Source organism: Myxine glutinosa, chromosome 13 (assembly GCF_964187855.1).
Source record: "Myxine glutinosa chromosome 13, kmMyxGlut1.1, whole genome shotgun sequence".
Taxonomy (NCBI): Eukaryota; Metazoa; Chordata; class Myxini; order Myxiniformes; family Myxinidae; genus Myxine; species Myxine glutinosa.
The window spans coordinates 21,407,673-21,428,173 of record NC_136273.1 but is presented as its reverse complement, the minus strand read 5'-3'; the positions used below and the strand labels follow the sequence as shown (position 1 = coordinate 21,428,173).

General features: G+C 44.4%; 1 protein-coding gene across 2 annotated transcripts in view; it reads left to right on the top strand.

The window, feature by feature from the left end:
* The window catches only part of SLC25A32 (solute carrier family 25 member 32), a 37,369-nt gene that overhangs the window by 3,174 nt on the left and 13,694 nt on the right, over window positions 1–20,501 (top strand). Inside the window, exons 2-3 of one of the 2 annotated variants that reach the window (XM_068133958.2) lie at window positions 11,707–11,881; window positions 12,940–13,090. In XM_068133958.2, the coding sequence (XP_067990059.2) occupies window positions 11,725–11,881; window positions 12,940–13,090 (308 nt within the window). In that variant the 5' untranslated portion in view covers window positions 11,707–11,724. The remainder of the gene's footprint in view (window positions 1–11,706; window positions 11,882–12,939; window positions 13,091–20,501) is intronic. The other variant, XM_068133959.2, reaches the window with a different exon arrangement.

Sequence of the window (20,501 nt, the reverse complement as noted above, 5' to 3'; positions counted from 1 at the left end):
TTGACCTTTGGCCGATGTTGCACTTTTGACCTAAACAAGTACAAAAAGTTTTAATTAAAACAAAAGCCGCGTCGATGTTACACAATGCCTAGATGCAGCTGTGCCTATAACGTCGATGTTATAGGCACAGGACATTCCTATTGATTCGATTACTTGATGTTATTTTTGTGCAAAGTGAAAATATATCTCGGCAATTTCCCGTGTGTGGCGACGAATTTTTAATATATCTCGGCATTTTCCCGTCTGTTATTTCAGGCGGTGTATGACTGACCATGCCGCGATTAAAAAAAAAAAATCTCGGCAATTTCCCGTGTGTGGCGACGAATTTTTAATATATCTCGACATTTTCCCGTCTGTTATTTCAGGCGGTGTATGACTGACCATGCCGCGATTTAAAAAAAATATATCTCGGCAATTTCCCGTGTGTGGCGACACGTGAACGAAGCTATGCTCCTCTCTCCACATTATTGTGACGACGTATAAATTAAATATTTCATCGTGACGATTGTCATCAAATGGACGAATTTTTAATATATCTCGGCATTTTCCCGTCTGTTATTTCGGGCGGTGTATGACTGACCATGCCGCGATTTAAACAAAATATATATATCTCGGCATTTTCCCGTCTCTTATTTCGGGCGGTGTATGACTGACCATGCCGCGATTTAAAAAAGAAATATCTCAATGGACTTGAAGTTACAGGCCTTTGAGAATTCATTTCGTTCTATAAAGGGCAACTTTCATCGGATTTTCTTCCCGTTTTTTTTCAACCGAGTCTAAAACTATGTTAGTGACTGTGAAAAATGAAATGATATATCGAATTTGATTTGAAATAAAACTGTGTGAGAGAGGACGACACCACGGGCCTACAAAACAGGCCTCAAAGCTATGCGAGTTAATAAAATGGTGGATATTTGTTTATATGAAGCCTCTCCCACAATGGGTGGAGCTATGGTTCCCAGAATGGGTGGAGCTTTGAGGTTTTGTCTTCTCTGCAAGAACAAGAAGAAGAAGAAGAAGAAGAAGACCAAGAAGAAGAACAACAACAACAACAGCAGAGGGCACTCTATGACCAGCATCTTGCGACGCGGCTAAAAATAAATGTGATTCTGTCGAACCACCAACCCTACCATTTGGTGAAGTTTCGTGAAGATCGGTTTAAAATTGAAACCTGTAGGCAAGTATGAGTATAAGTTAGCAGACAGACAAACACACACACACATACAACATACACACAAACACACACACACACACACACACAACATACTGTTGCGGATCCGGGGGAGGGCACTCCCGTTAGCAAGGGGGGGGGGGTTAATCCCCTTGTCCTGTTAAGCTGGCCGTCCGCCGGTCCTGGAAGTATGACATCACGTCCGGTCGGTGGTGAGTAGGGTTGTAAGCCCAATCCGTCTTACTACCTAATTACCACCACCGGCCGTAAGCGAGGAGATACTCCCACCCAGGCCGCAGCGTGATTGGATGCGCCGAGCGAAGCGAGCTGCGGCTCGGGCCGTTAACAAGAGACTAAACCCGGTTCCGAGCTTTGGCCGAATCGTGCCACAGGTACTCAATTGGGAAGAAAAGACGGAGGCGATCGAACGAGAGGAAACCAGAGTAAGGGAAGAACAAAGAGTGGGTTTATTAAATATATACAAAAACCCAAAAGAAGAGGAAATGAAAGCAATATACAGAGCAAAAGGACACAGGGCAAGCTTAACTATACAGTCTTACTTACAACCCCGGACAAACAAACAGACTTACACGGATAGGGAATGGCAGGAAGGAATGGCTGGAGGGGGGAGAAGGTCCAAGCAGATGGCAGGGCAGGAAGGTCCAGGCAGATGGCACAGCGTCGAGGTCCGCTCCAGGTCGCGCTCCGGTCCACGCTCCGGGATGGAGGCGAAACCCGGCGGCAGCTGCACGTATCGGTTTCACGCGGTTGGACAATGCGAATATACTGCGGTATTGTCGTCGTCGACGGACCCACTCTCCTGCCTTACAATTCAGCGTGTTCTCCTCTGGTACCTTGCACTTCGGACCTTCGCACTCATCTACTTCGCACTCATCTCTCGACGCACTCATCTCTCGACGCACTCATCTCTTGAAGCAGTCCCTCGCAGCCGCTTTTATAGGGCGTTCTTGTATCCAGCCGCCGGCTCCTATGACACGCCTACCGGTCGGCTCACCTCGGCCCTGGTTGGCCGGTGAGGGCTCGCTGGCTCCACCTCTGATGGTGAGTTGACGTGCCACACCTTGTTCTTGTGTCCCGCCCCCTTTTTCCTCGGCCCTAGACCGCATGTTCAATGGCGGCTTGGGGCCATCAAACAAACCAAGACAAGGGGCAGCGAACGCTGCCCTACCGCTACTGCACTTTGAAGAGCGGGAGATGATTGGGGAAATTGAAGGGGCCTATCTTATTTGATTAATGCAACGCAGATTCAACTATTGGGAACAGATCCTTAACTAAAACACATAATAATGAGATAACTACAGAGAGGTCCTATGGTGTTCTACGTGTTGTACATGGACTAACTAGGGTGCGATCTTTAACCTTTACCAAAAATGGGAATATTTACAGGGGATTATTTATAAGAGAACATTTACCAAAATGTACAAAGTGAAGGTTCTAAAAACCGTAACACAACACACAAACATACACACACACATACAACATACACATGCACACACACATACAATTGGTTCCTCGTTTCCCATTCACCGTTTTTTTTTGACCGAAGTCATTCACGAACCGGCTGTCCATGTCTGACCTTCGACTAAAGGTGGCACAATAATGTGGAATTTATTGGTTCATGTTTTAGCATTTGCCGTTTCTGCATTGTTTGTTTGCTTTCGGCTTCCCACTACTTGTGCGTAGCACGGGCACCTCACTAGTAAAGAAGTTGTAAGCACACCTGCCACTAGGCTGAAGTTTCAGACTTTTGCATGCTCACGAGGCTGCACCCTCAAATAAACTGTTCCAACCCCTCATATTTTTTATTTTTTTTATTTTTTTTGTATACTGAATCGAGGCTCGTGAAAGAGCTAACATTTACTTCACAAACAAATCAACCAGACAAACAAAACACACAAAAAGCGGCAGCGGAAAACAAGCTGGGGAGAGAAGGTGAAGCACACAAACACAACATTTGAGAGCAGGGAGATGTGTGGAAGGGAGAGGGCTTGGGGGGAGGAGGCATGGGAAGGGGGGGGGGGGGTGGAGGGAGAAGTATAAAACACAAGGACACCAATGACTTCCAGGACAGAAGTTGGTATTTCAAAAAAGTGGAATTGGGGTGAAATTAGCGGGGGTAGAAAAGATCAAGGTTTTGGATGGGGGAAGATAAGAGATGGTGGTGAACAGCTGTTTTAAAGACCTGGAGGGTGGAGTGGGATTGAAGAGAGTGAGGGAGTTTGTTCCAGAGGCGGGAGAAAAGAGGAATGAAGGAGTGAAGGTGAGCAGAGGGTCTTGATTTTGGCAGTTTGACCATAAGAGGGTTGCAGGCAGATCTTGTGCGACCTGTAGGAATATTTGCGGGACAGAGCCCAGAGAGAGCTGGGGGGGCAAGGCCAGAGAGGAGTCGGTAGAAGATGGAAAGACCACCAACCTGCCTGCGGTGAGTGAGTGAGAGGCCCTTGGAGTTAGCTTCATCGCGGGAGATTCCAATGATGCTGAATGCTTTGGTTTCAACAGCGTGAAGACGAGCTAGGTGTGAGGCAGGAGCACCAGCCCAGAGGGGAGAGCAGTATTCCATTGAGCTGCGGATGAAAGCCTTGTATGTGGTGAGGAGCTCAGGTGTGCCAAGGAAGGACTTCGCACGACGGAGGATGCCCAGTCGGCGACTGGCTTTGGAGGCCAGATTTGAAATGTGGTTTTCCCAGGAAAGATCATGGCAGATAGAGAGACCCAAAAGCTTGAGTGACAGAACTTCTTGGAGAGGATTATTCAGAAGGATTTGATGGAGGATTTGATGGGCTTTTTTACTCTACATACATACATACATACATACATACATACATACATACATACATACATACATACATATATACTGTTGCGGTTTTGAGAGTGTAAATATAACATCATTAAAGGTTAAAGGTTTGCCCCCATAGTTAGTCCACAAGCAATACGTAGGCCCATTTAGGATATTAGTTATGTCATAGTATGTGTGAGGATAAGGCCATTTCCCTAGTATCATCTGCGTTGTGTAAAAGAAATAAGATAGGCCCCCTTTCATTTTGCCTCCACCCTCCAAATCCACCTCGTTTGTTACGCTTTGGCCGCCAGCAGCGTTAGCTGCCTTTTGCTCGCTCCAACTAGTTGGGTGGCCACGAGGTAGGCCTGAGAGAGGGTGGGGCCGGCGTTGATGTCGGGGAGCGGCAGCGGGAGACGGTAAGAGCCACCAGCCAATCAGGGCTCGGGTGACATGGCGTGAGGGGTGTGGTAAGGGCGTGCCGATATAAGCGCACGCACAAAGCCCTTGAACAGGACTTACGCAACAGCGCTCGTATGAAGAGGACTGTCGAGGACTCACTGGGGAAGGTTGGCTTTGTGAGGACTCGCTGGGGAAGGCTGGCTTTGTAAGGACTTGCAAGGAATCGCGCTTTGTGAAAGGACTTGTTGGGAGAGCGCATTGTATAAGGACTTCTGCGGGAGAGGCACTTTTGCCATTGAACTGTATTGGGAGCGCATTTAGCGCCGGTTCATCTATCACGTACGCGGCCGTGACCGCAAGTATAACCGCCAAGCCCGGTTCATCTATTACGTACGTGACCGTGGTCGCAAGTAACTGCCCAGCCAGCCTTACCTTTCGTCCCGCTTTTAATCCCGTCCGCGCCAACGACCCGCGGAGACCTTCTGCCGCCCTGACCATCTTCTTCACGGTGCGAGTCGGGGACCGGAGCGAACTGCCTGGACATCATCCCTGGACCATCAACCTGACCATCTACAACCCCGTGTGAGTGTGTCTGAGTGTGAAACGGGCCCGTGTCCTGGGATAAGTTAAGACTGTATAAGCTGCACTGTGTGTTCTTCTTCTCCTTCCTGTACAAATTGTAAATAAACCAATCTGTTCTTCCTGTCTTTCCTAATTCGACCGTGTCAGTGATTTCCTCCATTGGGTAAGCGTGGCACGATCAGAACCGCTCAGATCGGGTTTAGTCATTGTTAACAGCTCGGGTCACGGTTCGCTATCGCTCGGCGTTTCCACCTGTAACCGTGATTCGGGCGGGGCCTATCTCCTTGCTTCCTGGGCGGCGTTGGTACTTAGGTAATATGAATTCGGCCTACAACCCTATTTAACGTCGTCTGGAAGGAACGTCATAGCCCCGGATCCCGTCGGCTAGTCAAAGACAAGGGGACTAATCCCCCCTTGTTAAGGGGAAAGGCCGACGAGGAGATCCGCAACAATACAAATATATATATATATGTAAATATATATATATGGCAGTGTGTGTGTGTGTGTGTGTGTGTGTGTGTGTGTGTGTGTGTGTGTGTGTGTGTGTGTGTGTGCATGCGTGCGTGCGTGCGTATGTGTTTGTGAGTGTTCAGTGACGTGAAAAAGTAAGTACACCCCATGTAAAGTTTTGACTTTTTCAACATATTTCAATATACAGATATTTGATCTTCATTTCAACAATATTGATAGATAAAGGTGATATAATATAACAAATATCATGAAACATTTACATTTTGTAGTCCATTATAAAATTTAAATAAACATAAATGCAAATTTCGCATGTGGAAAAAGTAAGTACACCCTTGGCTCGAATAGGTGGTATTGCCCCCTTTGGCAGAAACAACCTCAAGTAGGCGTTTCTTATAACTGTCTCCCAGTCTCTGTCTTTCAGCTGTGTGATGTTTGAGGGGTTTCTTGCATGCACAGCTCTTTTCAAATCCTCGCACAACATCTCAATGGGATTTAGATCCGGGCTTTGACTTGGCCATTCCAGAACGCTCCATTTCTTTCTTTTCAGCCATTCCTTGGTGGATTTACTGGTATGTTTAGGGTCATTGTCATGTTGCAAGGTCGACCTTTGGTTGAGCTTCAACTTTCCGACAGATGGCCTCACATCATCATCAAGCACCCTCTGGTACAATGAAGAATTCATAGTGGATTCTATGATGGTGAGCTGCCCAGGCCCTGATGCAGCAAAGCTGCCCCAAACCATAATATTTCCACCACCATGCTTCACAGTTGGTATCAGGTTCTTGTGGTCAAATGCTGTCTTTGGTTTTCACCAAACATGTCTTCTGGTACTGTGGCCAAATAGCTCTACCTTTGACTCGTCTGTCCTGAGCACATTGTTCCAGAAGTGCTGGTCTTTGCCTAGGTGTTCATTGGCAAACTTTAGTCTTGCCCTGATGTTCTTTCTGGACAGCAAAGGTTTCCTCCTGGCACACCTCCCATGTAGATCAAATTTGTGCAGCCTCTTTCTAATGGTAGACTCGTGCACTTTGACATCAACAGTGGCAAGAGCTACCTGTAGGTCCCGTGATGACATTCTGGAGTTCTTAGAGACTTCTTTCAGCATCTTGCGGTCTGCTCTCGGGCTGAACTTGCTGGGGTGGCCTGGCCTGAACTAGTTGGCAGTTGTTTGGAATCTTCTCCACTTGTAGATGATCTTCCGGAAAGTCGAATGATTGATTTCAAATTGTTTGGAGATCTTTTTAAATCCTTTCCCAGACTCGTAGGCATCTATAACCTTCTTTCTGAAGGCCTCAGAAAGCTCTTTTGATCGAGGCATGGTGACGACGCACACTTCAACAACAAAGAGCCAACCAAACTAAATGTCTGAGGTTTAAATAAGACAGGTTCCTCCAAGATCCTCTCTAACGATGTTCTAATCATTTGCACCTGAGCTGGTGCACCTGATTCTAATTTTAGGTGTTTGAAGTAGTGATAAATGTAGGGGTGTACTTACTTTTTCCACATGTTAAATTTGCATTTATGTTTATTGAAATTATACAATGGACTACAAAATGTAAACGTTTCATGATATTTGTTATATTATATCACCTTTATCTATCAATATTGTTGAAATGAAGATCAAATAGCTGTATGTTGAAATATGTTGAAAAAGTCAAATCTTTAGATGGGGTGTACTTACTTTTTCACGTGACTGTATATGTGTGTCTCCTTCATGACTTCAAAACCATGAACATGAAACCTAGCAGCCCCAAAATCTGCATGCATACTTATCAATCTCCAAAGGAGTGAGTGCATCAATGAAAACTGGGTGTTTGGGCTTGTTTAAACACCCTTTTTGAAGATGATTAACAGGGTGCTCATTTTAAAAAAGCCTTACCAAAATGGCGGTGCACCATCTTGTTCAGCGCCCTATCACATCGCTGTGTTCTTCCATCCCCACTTTGTTTCACCCTATTTTGTTTCAAACATGCCTTGGCTTGGAAACACGACCTACTCTCACGGACTAATTAAAGTATATAATTGAAATCTGGATTCAGATTTGAAGATCGGTTCCCATACACTAAATAAGTATCGAAATATGGAGTGAAATCTGAAATATTTACGACATTAGCGATTCTTATAACTAAATGTATTATTTATTTAAGCAAGGCTGTCATCCATCCTTCTGCTCTGTCATCTTAATTCATACCATACCTTCATAGGATAGGGTGTCGCTGTGCTGTACTGGGACTTGCAATACTTGTAGGACATTCCTCCATAAATGCAAAACCATAAAACCTAGCAGCCTGAAATGGTGCATGCATGCTAAGGGAACACCAAGGGAGTGCATGGATGAAAACTTGGTGTTTGGATCAATTTAAACACTCCTTTTGAATATAATTAACCGGCTTATTATGTCTTGCTTTGGAACAGGCTGCAACAATTTCTGCACGACGGGGCTCAAAATGTATTTTTTCACTTTCCTCACATCATCAAATGGCTGATATTCATACCTACGAAAATAAAATAACCCACACCACTCCTCGCGCTCCTCCCCCCCCCCCCCCACCAACCTCACCATAGCCGCCCACAGAGCTGCTGTATTCGGCATGATACTGTATCTCACGGTTCCCTACATGGTGTAAAGGGAGTCGCCAAATCCCGGGCACTCACTCCCAGCATGACGAGGTCAGAGAAACCCAGTAAGCCGCTTGGCCAGGCCGCATCCCAGACGATCCACATGACCTTGGGCGCCACATGCACGACCCTCTACCCCATAAAAGCTGCAGGTCACTCCGAAGCTGCCGCACATGGAACGAATCTACGATCTCACGTCGCTCTCTCACATCTTCAGTGGATAGAGCTCTACAGGAGGGGGTGTGTGTTGGTGTGTGTGTGTGTATGTATATTTCTGTGTGTGTGTGTGTGTGTGTGTGTGTGTGTGTGTGTGTGTGTGTGTGTATGTCAGAAATAGCCGCACCTTTGTTGGTAGCCAGTATAGCAAATCATCTTCCTTTATCCTACATATAACTATAAGTATAATTCACGGAGGACAGGTGGGCGCTTGTTTGTCACGCTATTCCTCCTGCAGTTCTGTGCCGATTCCACCCAGATTTGCTACATAGGATCAGCATGATCCCAATTAGTGTATCGGTGTGTTTTTTTTTTTACTTTGCCGGTGGTCTTGGGGGCAGAGAGGTGGAGACGACGTAAATTCTCTGTTTAAATGTGTATCGTCTAGCGCCGCCTCCAGATGGGAGAGGTATTACAAGTCCGTTACCCTTTACGGTACAATATTCCTGTCCCCACTTTTTCCAGTGTAGTGGCTCCAGGGAGGTGTTTTGAATGATGAGCAGTAGGCATGTTTTTGCTTCATGAATTCACCCGGATTATGTTTTGTTGCACTTTCGGGAGTGATTGAGGCAGCCGTCAGTTGCCTATACACTACCCAAATAAAAGAATGCGTCAGAAGAACGTGTTGCATGTTTGAACTGCCTTGAACATTCTCATAATTATTATACGAGTATTATGTGTTGTGATCAATACAATTTCTTTCAAAAAATAGAAAGTGCATTTCCAGGAATGTGCCGCAGCAGGGTAGCTCATTGCTCACTGAAGGTGGCCCGAGAGCTGAGAAGGGTACTCCTGCCCGGCCTGCTAGTGTCTAGTATGGTACTGTATGTAGTTGGATGGAAGTTGTTTTCACCACTGTCTGTCTGTTTGTCTGCGAACAGGATTCTTGGGTAAAATGCCAGGAGCATAGAAAAGGCCCCTTTATAGGAGGGTATGTGCCATGTGGCAAAGTATAGAAACGAAGGGACATTCCAAAGCTTGTAGAAAATGCCAAACAATACAAAATAAGTGGCATTCAAAAAAATCTAGTGTGCATGCTGGACTACCCTTGTGTTCTGAGGAGGAACCAAGTAATGCTCTAGAAAAGTTCATATAAAGGGGCACCAAATTCATTCATACAGCTGCATGAAGAAGTAAATGGGCGCCATATTGGTTGGCAACATAAACAAGTGAGAAAGGTGAACAAGGCCAAATAATTGCGTAATATTCCATTGCAATATCAGAATAGCGAGATAAACGTGCTCGATTGTAGAGCTACTGATGCTATCGTTGCCAGGGAAGTAAATACAACCAAGGAGGCCTTTTCGATATAAAGAGGCCTTTTAGATGCTCCTGGTATTTTCCCCATGATACATTTTAAATACGAACAAAATGTATTTGTTCATCGTACAAGACTTTATTCAAGATGATATAAAAGACTTGAAAAAGTAAAGGGGAAAAAAGATTCAAGCCAGACAGGATTTGAACCCACAATCCTCAGCTTGGGAGTCACTGATACTTTATCCATTAGGCCATTAAGCCATCACATTAGAATTGCTTTTAAAATATTTTAAAGGAGTATAAAGTGTGTATATATGTTTATATGTATATTTGTTTATACAATATACCAGTAGAAGCTGAGAAACGAATTTTCCAGTCCCCATGTTAAAGTTGCATACAGATAAACCATGCCAAAAAAAGGGAAGGGGTGCTTTGCGTTATAAATTTATAAAGTGTGTATATATTTTTATATATTTATTTATGTGTGTGTGTATATATATATATATATATATATATATGTATATATATATATATATATATATATATATATATATATATATATATATATATGTATGTATGTATGTATGTATGTATGTGTATATACAGTATATATATATATATATATATGTATGTATGTATGTATGTATGTATGTGTATATACAGTATATATATATATATATATATATATATATATATATAATATATATAATGTATATAGTATATATATATATATAGTATATATTTAATTTTAAAGCAAAAACTATAGCACTTAGGTGAAATTTGTTTTGAAAGCCATTAACTACACCTATTTGCTTATGTATATTCCAAGTTTCAGCTCGTTTCAATCTATAGTCCTTGAGATATGAGCACCAACACATTTTGGGCGAACAGACAGACAGACGGATGGACGGACAGACACCAACGTGAATTTGAGGGTTTTCTCAATATAACTCAAAAATGCATAAACAGACGTTGCTGAAATTTGGAACATATTTCCTCAACGTACAAAGCATTTACTTCTGAAATTTGCAGCCGATTTCGTCCAGTAGAAGCCGAGAAACGTATTTTCAGTCCCCATGTTAACGCTGCATACAGATAAACGATCCCTTATATAAAGGGAGGGGTGCTTAGCGCCTCCCTTTTATATCTCAAAAGGTTGTGGGCGAAATATGACAAAAATTGGTGGATGGGCACTTATGAGGCCAGTGCTAAGGCCTGCCTTTTTTACGATGAAAAAAGGTAAAACAATCAAACATTTGAACAGCCTTGGACGTGCACCTTGACCCCTTGGCCAAGGCACAACGTCTATCAAGGCTATCCCAATAAAATTACACATGCACCTCAACCCCAAGGCTGAAGCACATGGTCATTCAAACACATGCATCATGACCCCGAGGGGCCACAATGCATGGTCATACAATCCCATGCATCCTGACTCCGAAGGACCAGGACGCATGTCAGGTAACCAACGTAGGTTCCCTTGGGTAGGTGACAGGAGCAAGCCAATTCGATTTTGGTTTAGGTCCGAATCCCACCCTGGTGATATGTGTGCATCAGTGCATGTCCTGCTGTTGTCATTCCCATTTCTCCACCCGTCTCCTCCCGCCCTGCTCCAGTGATATATGGTAAATAAACCGATTGAATTAATACGTTCTTGACATGAGGCAAGCATGACGGGCCAATTGACCTCCTCCTGTGTCCAAGTTCGTAAACCTCCTTGTCAGGAGTAATAATGAATGAACCCCGAAAAGAACATTGTTCGCGCATGCGCACATTGCTACCTTTACGGGTCCGACGCCTGGCCGGGCCCAAGTGGTCTATGGTCGTTTTTCTCTTTCCGGGATAACCTGGCTCAGGTTTCGGGACTTTCATCATGAGCTATAATCTATGGGTGGTGTATTGGTGATAGGCGGTGTATTGGTGATAGATGGTGTTTAGGTGATAGACGGTGTATTGGTGATAGGCGGTGTATTGGTGATAGTCGGACGTCGGTGTTTTGGTGTTCGGCGGTGTTTTGGTGGTGGGCAGTTGAGCCAATCAGTTCTCTCAGCATGAGGTGTTTATCGTAAATTAGATCGGAGTTTACTGGTCCACGTCATTGTCCCTCACACTCATTTTTCTGCGCTGCTCTAGGTGACCTGAACTGGTATTAGTAACCTGTACAGTTAGCAGGTCTCTCTTCTCTCAGTTATACCCATCTCCGCCTATGGTTGCGGGTCCGTACTCGGAGCGGCGCCTGTGGGAGGCCGTGAGCACGGCGCGGCGCGTTGCTCGTCCCGAGAACCTCCTGGCTGGGACCCTGGGCGGTGTCGTGGCCACTCTGATGCTTCACCCACTCGACCTGGTCAAGATCCGCCTCGCAGGTTCGATGTGCCTGCCTATAGGGTTTGGGGTGGTACCTGGTGGCACGACCACAGACACGACAAAGTATAATAATTATAACTCGAAAGCATGCATCTCATTCAGACGACCTCGTCTTCTTCTTCCTCTTATTCTTCTTCTTCAGTATTCTAAACATGACGAAAACAGTTTTTTTTTTAAAATGAAAATTGACGATTTTATGTAGCCTTGACCTTTGACCGTTTGATATAAAAACGCAATCTGCTTCTAGCTTTTGATGGGTAAACCAATTCAGTGGCCCAATATGCAAATTCTTAAAATTTAAGGTCACTTGGATGAAAATTGCCGATTTTAGGTGACGATGACCTTTGACCTTTTTGTCAAATTGTTACTTTGACTTCTCCATATACTCACAATTGAGCTTTGTTGAAAGTTTGATGACGAAACTCAAATTGTAAATTGAAATTTCAGGTTAATTGGATGAAAATTGACGATTTTAGGTGATTCTGACCTTTGACCTTTTGACTAAATTTTTTTTTCTTCTCCATAATATAATAAAGCTTTGTTGAAAATTTGATGACAATAGCTCAATTGATTTTAAAAAAAGGTTACGGCCCGGACAGACGCCCACACACCGACACACGGAGGAGATTGCAAGATCCCGTCTACCATTGAGTGGGTGAATGACATGACTAATAGTCATCATTGGTGCTTGAGCTTCGTCGACCAGATGTAGCATCACAAGGTGCACCGTCCCTCGGATTTCCATTACAGACGTTAAGCCGGGTGTCCCATCTGCTAGCAATAGTTGGTGGACCTTAAAGATCCCATAGCGTCTTTCACGACCCACAAGAAGGTGGGATTAACTGGGACCGTTGTAGTATCTGGTGTAACAATTGCCAATTAGTTCTCATTTCCAATTTAATTGTAAGTCATTCACAGGTTGCTGGTTTGTACGTATGTCTAATGATTTGCCTTTGTCCAACTGGATCAAATGCTTAACATCGATGGAAATTTATTTATTGTTCCCTCCGTCTTCCACCAACTTTATTTCCTCCTTTTCCTTTTTTAATCCTTGTAGTAAGTGATGGTCTCTCATCTCGCCCAATGTATCGAGGCTTCGTGCACTGCCTGGGATCCATCTGGCGGCAGCAAGGTCTCCGCGGCCTCTACCAGGGTGTGACCCCAAATGTTTGTGGATCGGGGGCTTCGTGGGGCCTGTATTTCTTTTTGTGCGTAAGCGTATTCTCAAAAATCAACTGCTTGCATGGTTTTGATTTTACCTGAAAATTTTCTATTAGTTATGAACATATAATTTGTTCTAACAACCATTGTCTACCATCAATTGAATCTGTTAATGGACTCTCTGAGAGTGAAATCGACATTTGCTTTATTTTGGGGAGGGTTAAGGTGAGAATCAGCTTTATCTTGTCACTGACCCAATTCATCCACCAAGTTTCAGCCGAATCCATCCATAACTTTTTGAGATATACAAACATCCAGACAGCCAGAGGTGAAAACATAACCTCCGTTCACCTTCGGTGGCAGAGGTAACAAACGATGGTGCAAATCTTTCCGTGCATTGTGCTCTTAATGGGGTCTTCAGTTATCCGCTTTATAATGGTGGGTGGACCGTGCAGCCATTGCTGTGTTTTGAACCTGCGGCTGTCAGAATTCTGTTTTTTCATAGAATTATTCATGAGAATGTTATATGACTCGTATTTACGTATGTCTGAACCTTCAAGCATTGGTTTGTAGAATGAATACAACAACAACAACAACATGCATTTTAAGGCCATTTTCCCTGCTAGAGCAGGGGTTAGCCTTGCGATCCCCATGACAATCTTCTCCATTTTGCCATATTTTCTGCATCTCTCCTTGTTAACCCCCTTGCCCACAATTCTTCTTCCACCATCTTTAGCCAAGTCTTTCTCGGTCTTCCCCATCCTCTACTTCCTTCTACATTCATTTCCATCACTCTTCTCAACCAGTCACTTTCATCCTTCCTCAACACATGACCAAACCATCTCAACCTGTTCCTCTTCACAGCATCAATCACAGGCAATATTCCCATCATCTTTCGCAATTCATCATTTGTCTTCCTCTCTCTCAACGATACTCCACACATCCATCGAACCATTTGCATTTCCACCCTTTCCAGCCTTCGTTGCTGCTCTACATTCATTACCCATGTCTCGCTCCCATAAATCATAACACTTCTCACACATGCAGCATACACCTTTCCCTTCAGCTTCAGCGACACTCTCCTCATCAGCACGCCACTCAGTTCCCGAAACTTCTTCCATGCACATCTCACTCGAGCAACCGTTGCCGAGTCTGATCCACCTTCTCCATTCAGCATGTCTCCGAGGTAGCAAAATGTTTTCACACCTTCCAGCTTCATGCCGTCTCCAAGCTCCAACTCAACATTTCCTCCATCTGCAGCTCCCTCTGTGCACACCTTACATTTGAATGTAGCTGCCACACTGGTAAATGACCCTCTCAGACCACTACATTTTTGATGAACCCACTCAGTGCACATTGTACATTGAATGGAGTTCACTCCGACACCCTTCCTGCACACAGCACACGGCCACTTCCCAGTTCTTTCCACCTCACCACATGCTTTACCACTTGCCATCACCTTCGTCTTTCCGATATTCACCTTCAGACCTTTTGTCTCCATACATTCCTTCCACTTGTTCATCTTTTCCTTCAGTCCATCCATACTTTCCGCAATCAACACCAGATCATCTGCATACAACAACTCCCATGGTAAACCCTCCTTTACGTTCTGAGCCAGCACCTCCATCACAGCTACAAATAGTAGTGGACTTAGTACCGACCCCTGATGCACTCCCACCTTCACCTCAAACTCACCACTGTTCCCGTCCTTCGTCCTTACAGCTGTGCGCGCTCTTTTGTACATTGCCATCACTACTCTGATCAACCATTCCTCCACTCCTAACTTCCTCAATGCCCATGTCAATACTTTGCGTGGAACCCTATCGAATGCTTTCTCCAGATCAACAAATCCAAAAAACAACTTCTTCCTCTTATCCATGTACTTCTCCTGCAACTGCCTCGCAATGAAAAGCGCGTCTGTCTTTCCTCTTCCTGGCATAAATCCAAACTGCATTTCATCGATCTTCACTTTCTTCCTTATCCTCCTCTCCAACACCCTTTCCAATACCTTCATTCCATGCTCCAATAACTTTATCGCTCGGTACGAGCCACCCTCCTGAGGGTCACCTTTCCCCTTGTATAGAGGGACGAGGGTACTCAGTTCCCAATCCACTGGAATGCGGCCTTCTTTCACCACCAGATTACAGATCCCTGTCATTCTCTTCACACCCCAACTTCCTGCTGCCTTCAACATATCTCCCACAACTCCCGTCGGCCCTCCCGCTTTTCCACTCTTCATTGCTTTTATCGCTTCCTCAACTTCCTTCTCAGTTATCTTCTCTGCCGGTCCTAAAACTGGGTTACTCTCTATGTTGCCATCCCATTCATTCTCTGTATTGAACAGCATTTCCATATATCTTTTCCATCTTCCTTTAATTCCATCTGGGTCGACAACGATTTGTCCCACTTCATCCTTCAAGCAACTCACCCCCATCACATCACACCTCACTTTCGCTATGTTCTTTGCAATCCTGAATACTGCTTTCTGACCCTCTTCCGAATCCAAGCGTTCTCCGAACATTTTCCTGCATGCCTCCTGCGCCTTTGCTACCTCTTTCTTTGCAGCCTTCCTGGCTGCCTTATAACTTTCATGCTCTGCTTTTTCTGCTCCCGTACCCTTCGCCTTCTGCCACTCCTTGAACTTCTTCCTCTTCTCGTCAATCCTCTTTCCAACTTCAACATCCCACCACCATGTTTCCGAGTGCCTCGGTGGTCCTTTTGTCCATCCACATACCTCACCAACGGCTCCCAACAGACTAGCTTTCATTGATATCCAACCACTTTCAAGCTCAACCACATCATCCTCTACCCTACTCAGCCTCTCTTTTAATGCCTCCCTTACTGTCACCTCTTTCAACCTCCACACCTTCATTCTCGGTTGGTACTTCACCTGCCGAGCTCTCCTCGCACCTTTCACCCTTATGTCGCAGGTGTTCCTGAGTACAATATACTGAGTACAATGAATATTGTACAATATACACTACTCACAATAAGTTAGGGATATTGGCAGGTTCTTCGGTGTGGTTGATTTTGGGTATTAATTATGTTGAAAAAGGTTGTTGGTCCTAATTCTATGGTTATTAATGAGTGTGAAAAAACACAGCATTCTTGATTTCAATACCCTAACCCTAACCCCAATAAAAAAAATACTCACTCCCACAATATCCCTAACTTATTGTGAGTAGTGTATGTGCAGTTGGTCACATGTTTATTACCATTATCCGTCAACCCTTGCTTTGCTGCGAAAAAATTAGAGCCTGACAAATATTTTGTTACATTTGTTACCTGAACTTTTCAAAAAGCAGATTTGTTTTTGCTTCTTCAAAAACTCTGAGACTATTCTCTCTTTCTTCATTTTTCTATCAATGCCGTTCTTTTATTTAAGGCCTGGTCTCAATGAGGACGAAATAGTCTGTGACTGGTGCCTTCAACATAAATAAATAAAAAAATAAAAAAATGATGTGTATATATATACTGTATATACTGTATATACTGTCGTGGCCAAAACTATTGGCACCCTGCACTTTTTCCAAATGATGCACCATTTCTTCCAGAAAAATGTTGAAATTAAAAAAAATCTTTTGGTATCCACATATGTATTTTTGTGGTTTGCAATGGAACAAAACAAAAAGCTGAAAAAATTACGAAATCTCAGCTTTTTTTTTTTTTTTTTTTTTTTTTTACAGAATCGGGGCTCGTGAAAGAGCTAACATTTATCACACAAACAAATCAAACAGACACACTAAGTATATAATAAGGGGAGTGGTAGACAAGATGGGGAGAGAAGGGGAAGCGCACAAACACTGCATTTGAGAGCAGGGACATCGGGAGATCTGTGGGAGGGAGAGGGCTTGGGGGGACGAGGCGTGGGAAGGGGGGGGGGGGGGGGAGAAGTATAAAACACAAGGACACTGCAAGGACTTCCAGGAAAGAAGTTGGTATTTCAAAAACGTGGATCTGGGGTGAAATTAGCGTGGGTAGAAAAGATCAAGGTTTTGGATGGGGGAAGATAAGAGATGGTGGTGAACAGCTGTTTTAAAGACCTGGAGGGAGGAGTGGGATTGAAGAGAGTGAAGGAGTTTGTTCCAGAGGTGTGAGAAAAGAGGAATGAAGGAGTGAAGGTGAGCAGAGAGTCTTGATTTTGGCAGTTTAACCATAAGAGGGTTGCAGGCAGATATTGTGCGACCTGTAGGAATATTTGGGGGACAGAGCTCAGAGAGAGCTGGGGGAGCAAGGCCGGAGAGGAGTCGGTAAAAGACAGAAAGACCACCAACCTGCCTGTGGTGAGTAAGTGAAAGGCCGTCGGGGGTAGCTTAATCGCGGGAGATTCCAATGATTCTGAAAGCTTTGGTTTCAACAGCGTGAAGACGAGCTAGGTGTGAGGCAGGAGCACCAGCCCAGAGGGGAGAGCAGTATTCCATTGAGCTGTGGATGAAAGCCTTGTATGTGGTGAGGAGCTCAGGTGTGCCAAGGAAGGACTTCGCACGACGGAGGATGCCCAGTCGGCGACTGGCTTTGGAGGCCAGATTTGAAATGTGGTTTTCCCAGGAAAGATCATGGCAGATAGTGAGACCCAAAAGCTTGAGTGACAGAACTTCTTGGAGAGGATTATTCAGAAAGTGGATGGGAGGGTTGTCCAGTCGGTCTTTTCGGAGAGACATAGTAAGAGTGTGAGATTTGTCAGGATTGAAAGACATGTTCCACCTCTTTGACCAGTCTGTGATTTTGTCCAGGTCTGCAGAGACTGAAGAGGCTGCAGACTGCCGATCTGAGGGATGAGGAATGGAGCGGCAGAGAGTGGAGTCGTCAGCAAAGAGATGGAGAGGATTTTCAAGACAGTCGGAGAGATCATTGATGAAGACCAGAAAAAGCACAGGACCAAGAACACTGCCTTGGGGAACTCCAGCCTGAACATGAAGGGGGGATGAGAGAAACCCATCCAGGGCCACACGTTGACTCCAACTAGAGAGGAAGTCCGCCAGCCATGCGTGGAGATTTCCATGGATACCATAGGATGAGAGTTTGGTGAGGAGAGCGGGGTGCCAGACCGTATCGAAGGCACATGATATGTCAAGGGAGACGGCTCTAATTTCCTGTTTGGCATTGAGGACCTCCATCCATTGTTGAGACAGCAGAAGCAGCATGTCCAGAGTAGAGTGGCCTGGTCTGAAACCAAATTGATGATCAGAGATCAAGCCATTGGAGAAGAGGAAAGATTTCATATCTGAAGCAATGATGGATTCCATGACTTTGCTGATAATTGGGAGAAGGCTGATTTGTCTGTAGTTGCTAGGATCTGTTTTTGCACATTTTTTGTGTAAAGTGGCGATGTTGGCTGATTTCCAAGCTGATGGCAGATGACCTTGAGCAAAAGAGAGGGTGAAGAGAACAGAGAGGGAGTGAAAGAGCGGCAGAACATGATTTTAGGACCCGTGGGCTGATGCCGTCAGGTCCGGATGCAGAATCAGAGTCGAGGGTTGACAGAAATACTTGTTGTTGACAGAAGGTCCACACAGAAATACTAAAATGGCCCGGACAATGTTATTGGCACCTTTTAGAGGTTGTTAGAAATAATTAGATTTCAAGCAGGTGATTGTCCTTTACTTTGGAATTGAACTCACCCGTGGTGAGTTGCAGGTGCCTGCAATATAAAAATCACTCATTCAACCAGTTTGAATGGAGAAAAGGAGTCATTCTGCTGTTTTGTGTCACTGTGTGTACCGCAATGAGCATGGAGAAAAGAAAGAAAACCAGAGAATTGTCTGTGGTGGTCAGACACAAGATTGTAGCCATGCATGGACAATCTCAAGGCTACAAGTCCATCTCCAGAGAGGTTGATGTTCCTGTGTCCACCGTACGCAATGTTATCAGGAAGTTTGAGGCCCTTGGCACTGTAGCCAACCTCCCTGGACATGGCCGCAAGAGAAAACTTGATTGAAGATTGCAGCAAAGGATTGTTCGCATGGTGGAGAAAGCACCTCGATCAACTGTCAAACAGATTCAAGCTGACCTTCAGACACAAGGTACGACAGTTTCAACTCGCACTATCCGTCGCCAACTTTATGAAAGGGGGTTCTTTGGTAGGAGACCCAGGAGGACCCCACTGCTGAGAGAGACACATCGGAAACCCTGACTGGAGTTTTTCAAAACACATCTGAACAAGCCAAAATCCCTTTGTGAGAATGTCCTCTTGACAGATGAGACCAAATTAGAGCTTTTTGCTAAAGCACATCATCTCTATGTTTGCAGAAAACAAAATGAAGCCTTCAAAGAAAAGAACACCTTCCCTACAGTCTAGCATGGAGGTGGTTCAGTGATGTTTTGGGGTTGCTGTGCTGCCTCTAGCACTGGGTGCCTTGAATGTGTGCATGGCGTCATGAAATCAGGAGATTACCAAGGCATTTTGGAGCGCAATGTTCAACCCAGTGTCAGAAAGCTGGGTCTCCGTCAAAGTTCATGGGTTTTGCAGCAGGACAATCACACCAATCACACTTCAAAAAGCACCCAGGAATGGTTCAAGACAAAACGCTGGACAAGGCACCCTTCAATTCTGGGAGACTGGAGCAGTTTGCACAAGAATAGTGGCCCAAACTGCCAGTAGAGAGGTGGAGGAAGTTCATTCATGGCTACAGGAAGCACTTGACTGTAGTTATTTTGTACAGAGGCCATGCTACCAAATATTAAGTCGAGGGTGTCAATAATTTTGTCAGCCATTTCTTTTTATTTTCTGATTTAAAAGGATATATTAAGTTCTGAATCAAAAACAATGGTTCTGTAATATTAACAGTGAAATAAAGAATTGTCAAGAACAAAAGACCAAATACTTTTGTCAATTTAAACTTATTTTTGGAGATAATTGTGAGTTATTTGAAAAAAAGTGAAAGGGTGGCAATAATTTTGGCCACGACTGTACATTATATCGGTTTAACCAATGTGTTGGCTGATATTCGTCTCTTTGTAAAACATCAATATCGGCATTTATGGCACCGATGTGCCCCGGTGTTTTATACCTGGCCGTTGGGTGCTCCTCGCCACGCCCCTCCCTGCCCCACCCTCCACTCTATCCCAAATACAAAGTTACACATTTGTAGAAGTATTGATTGATTAATTATTCTTAGTCAGGTGAAATTGCGAGAGAAAAGCAACCTGAAGGCTGGCCTTCCTTGATCGCATTTGATTCAGATGTATTATAACCTGCACAATCTACATAATTATTACCTCTGTCACCGAAGGTGGATGGAGGTTATGTTTTCACCCCTGTCTATTTGTTTGTTTGTCTGTTTGTCTGTGAACAAGATATCTCAAAAAGTTGTGGACGGATTTGGACGAAACTTGATGGAGAGGTTGGGTGTGTGACAAGAAAGAATAGGTTCGATTTTGGTGAAGATCTGAATATGGATTCGGATGTGAGAATTATTTAATTTTTGAGTGATATGGCCAGGCGGAGGTATGCTCTCT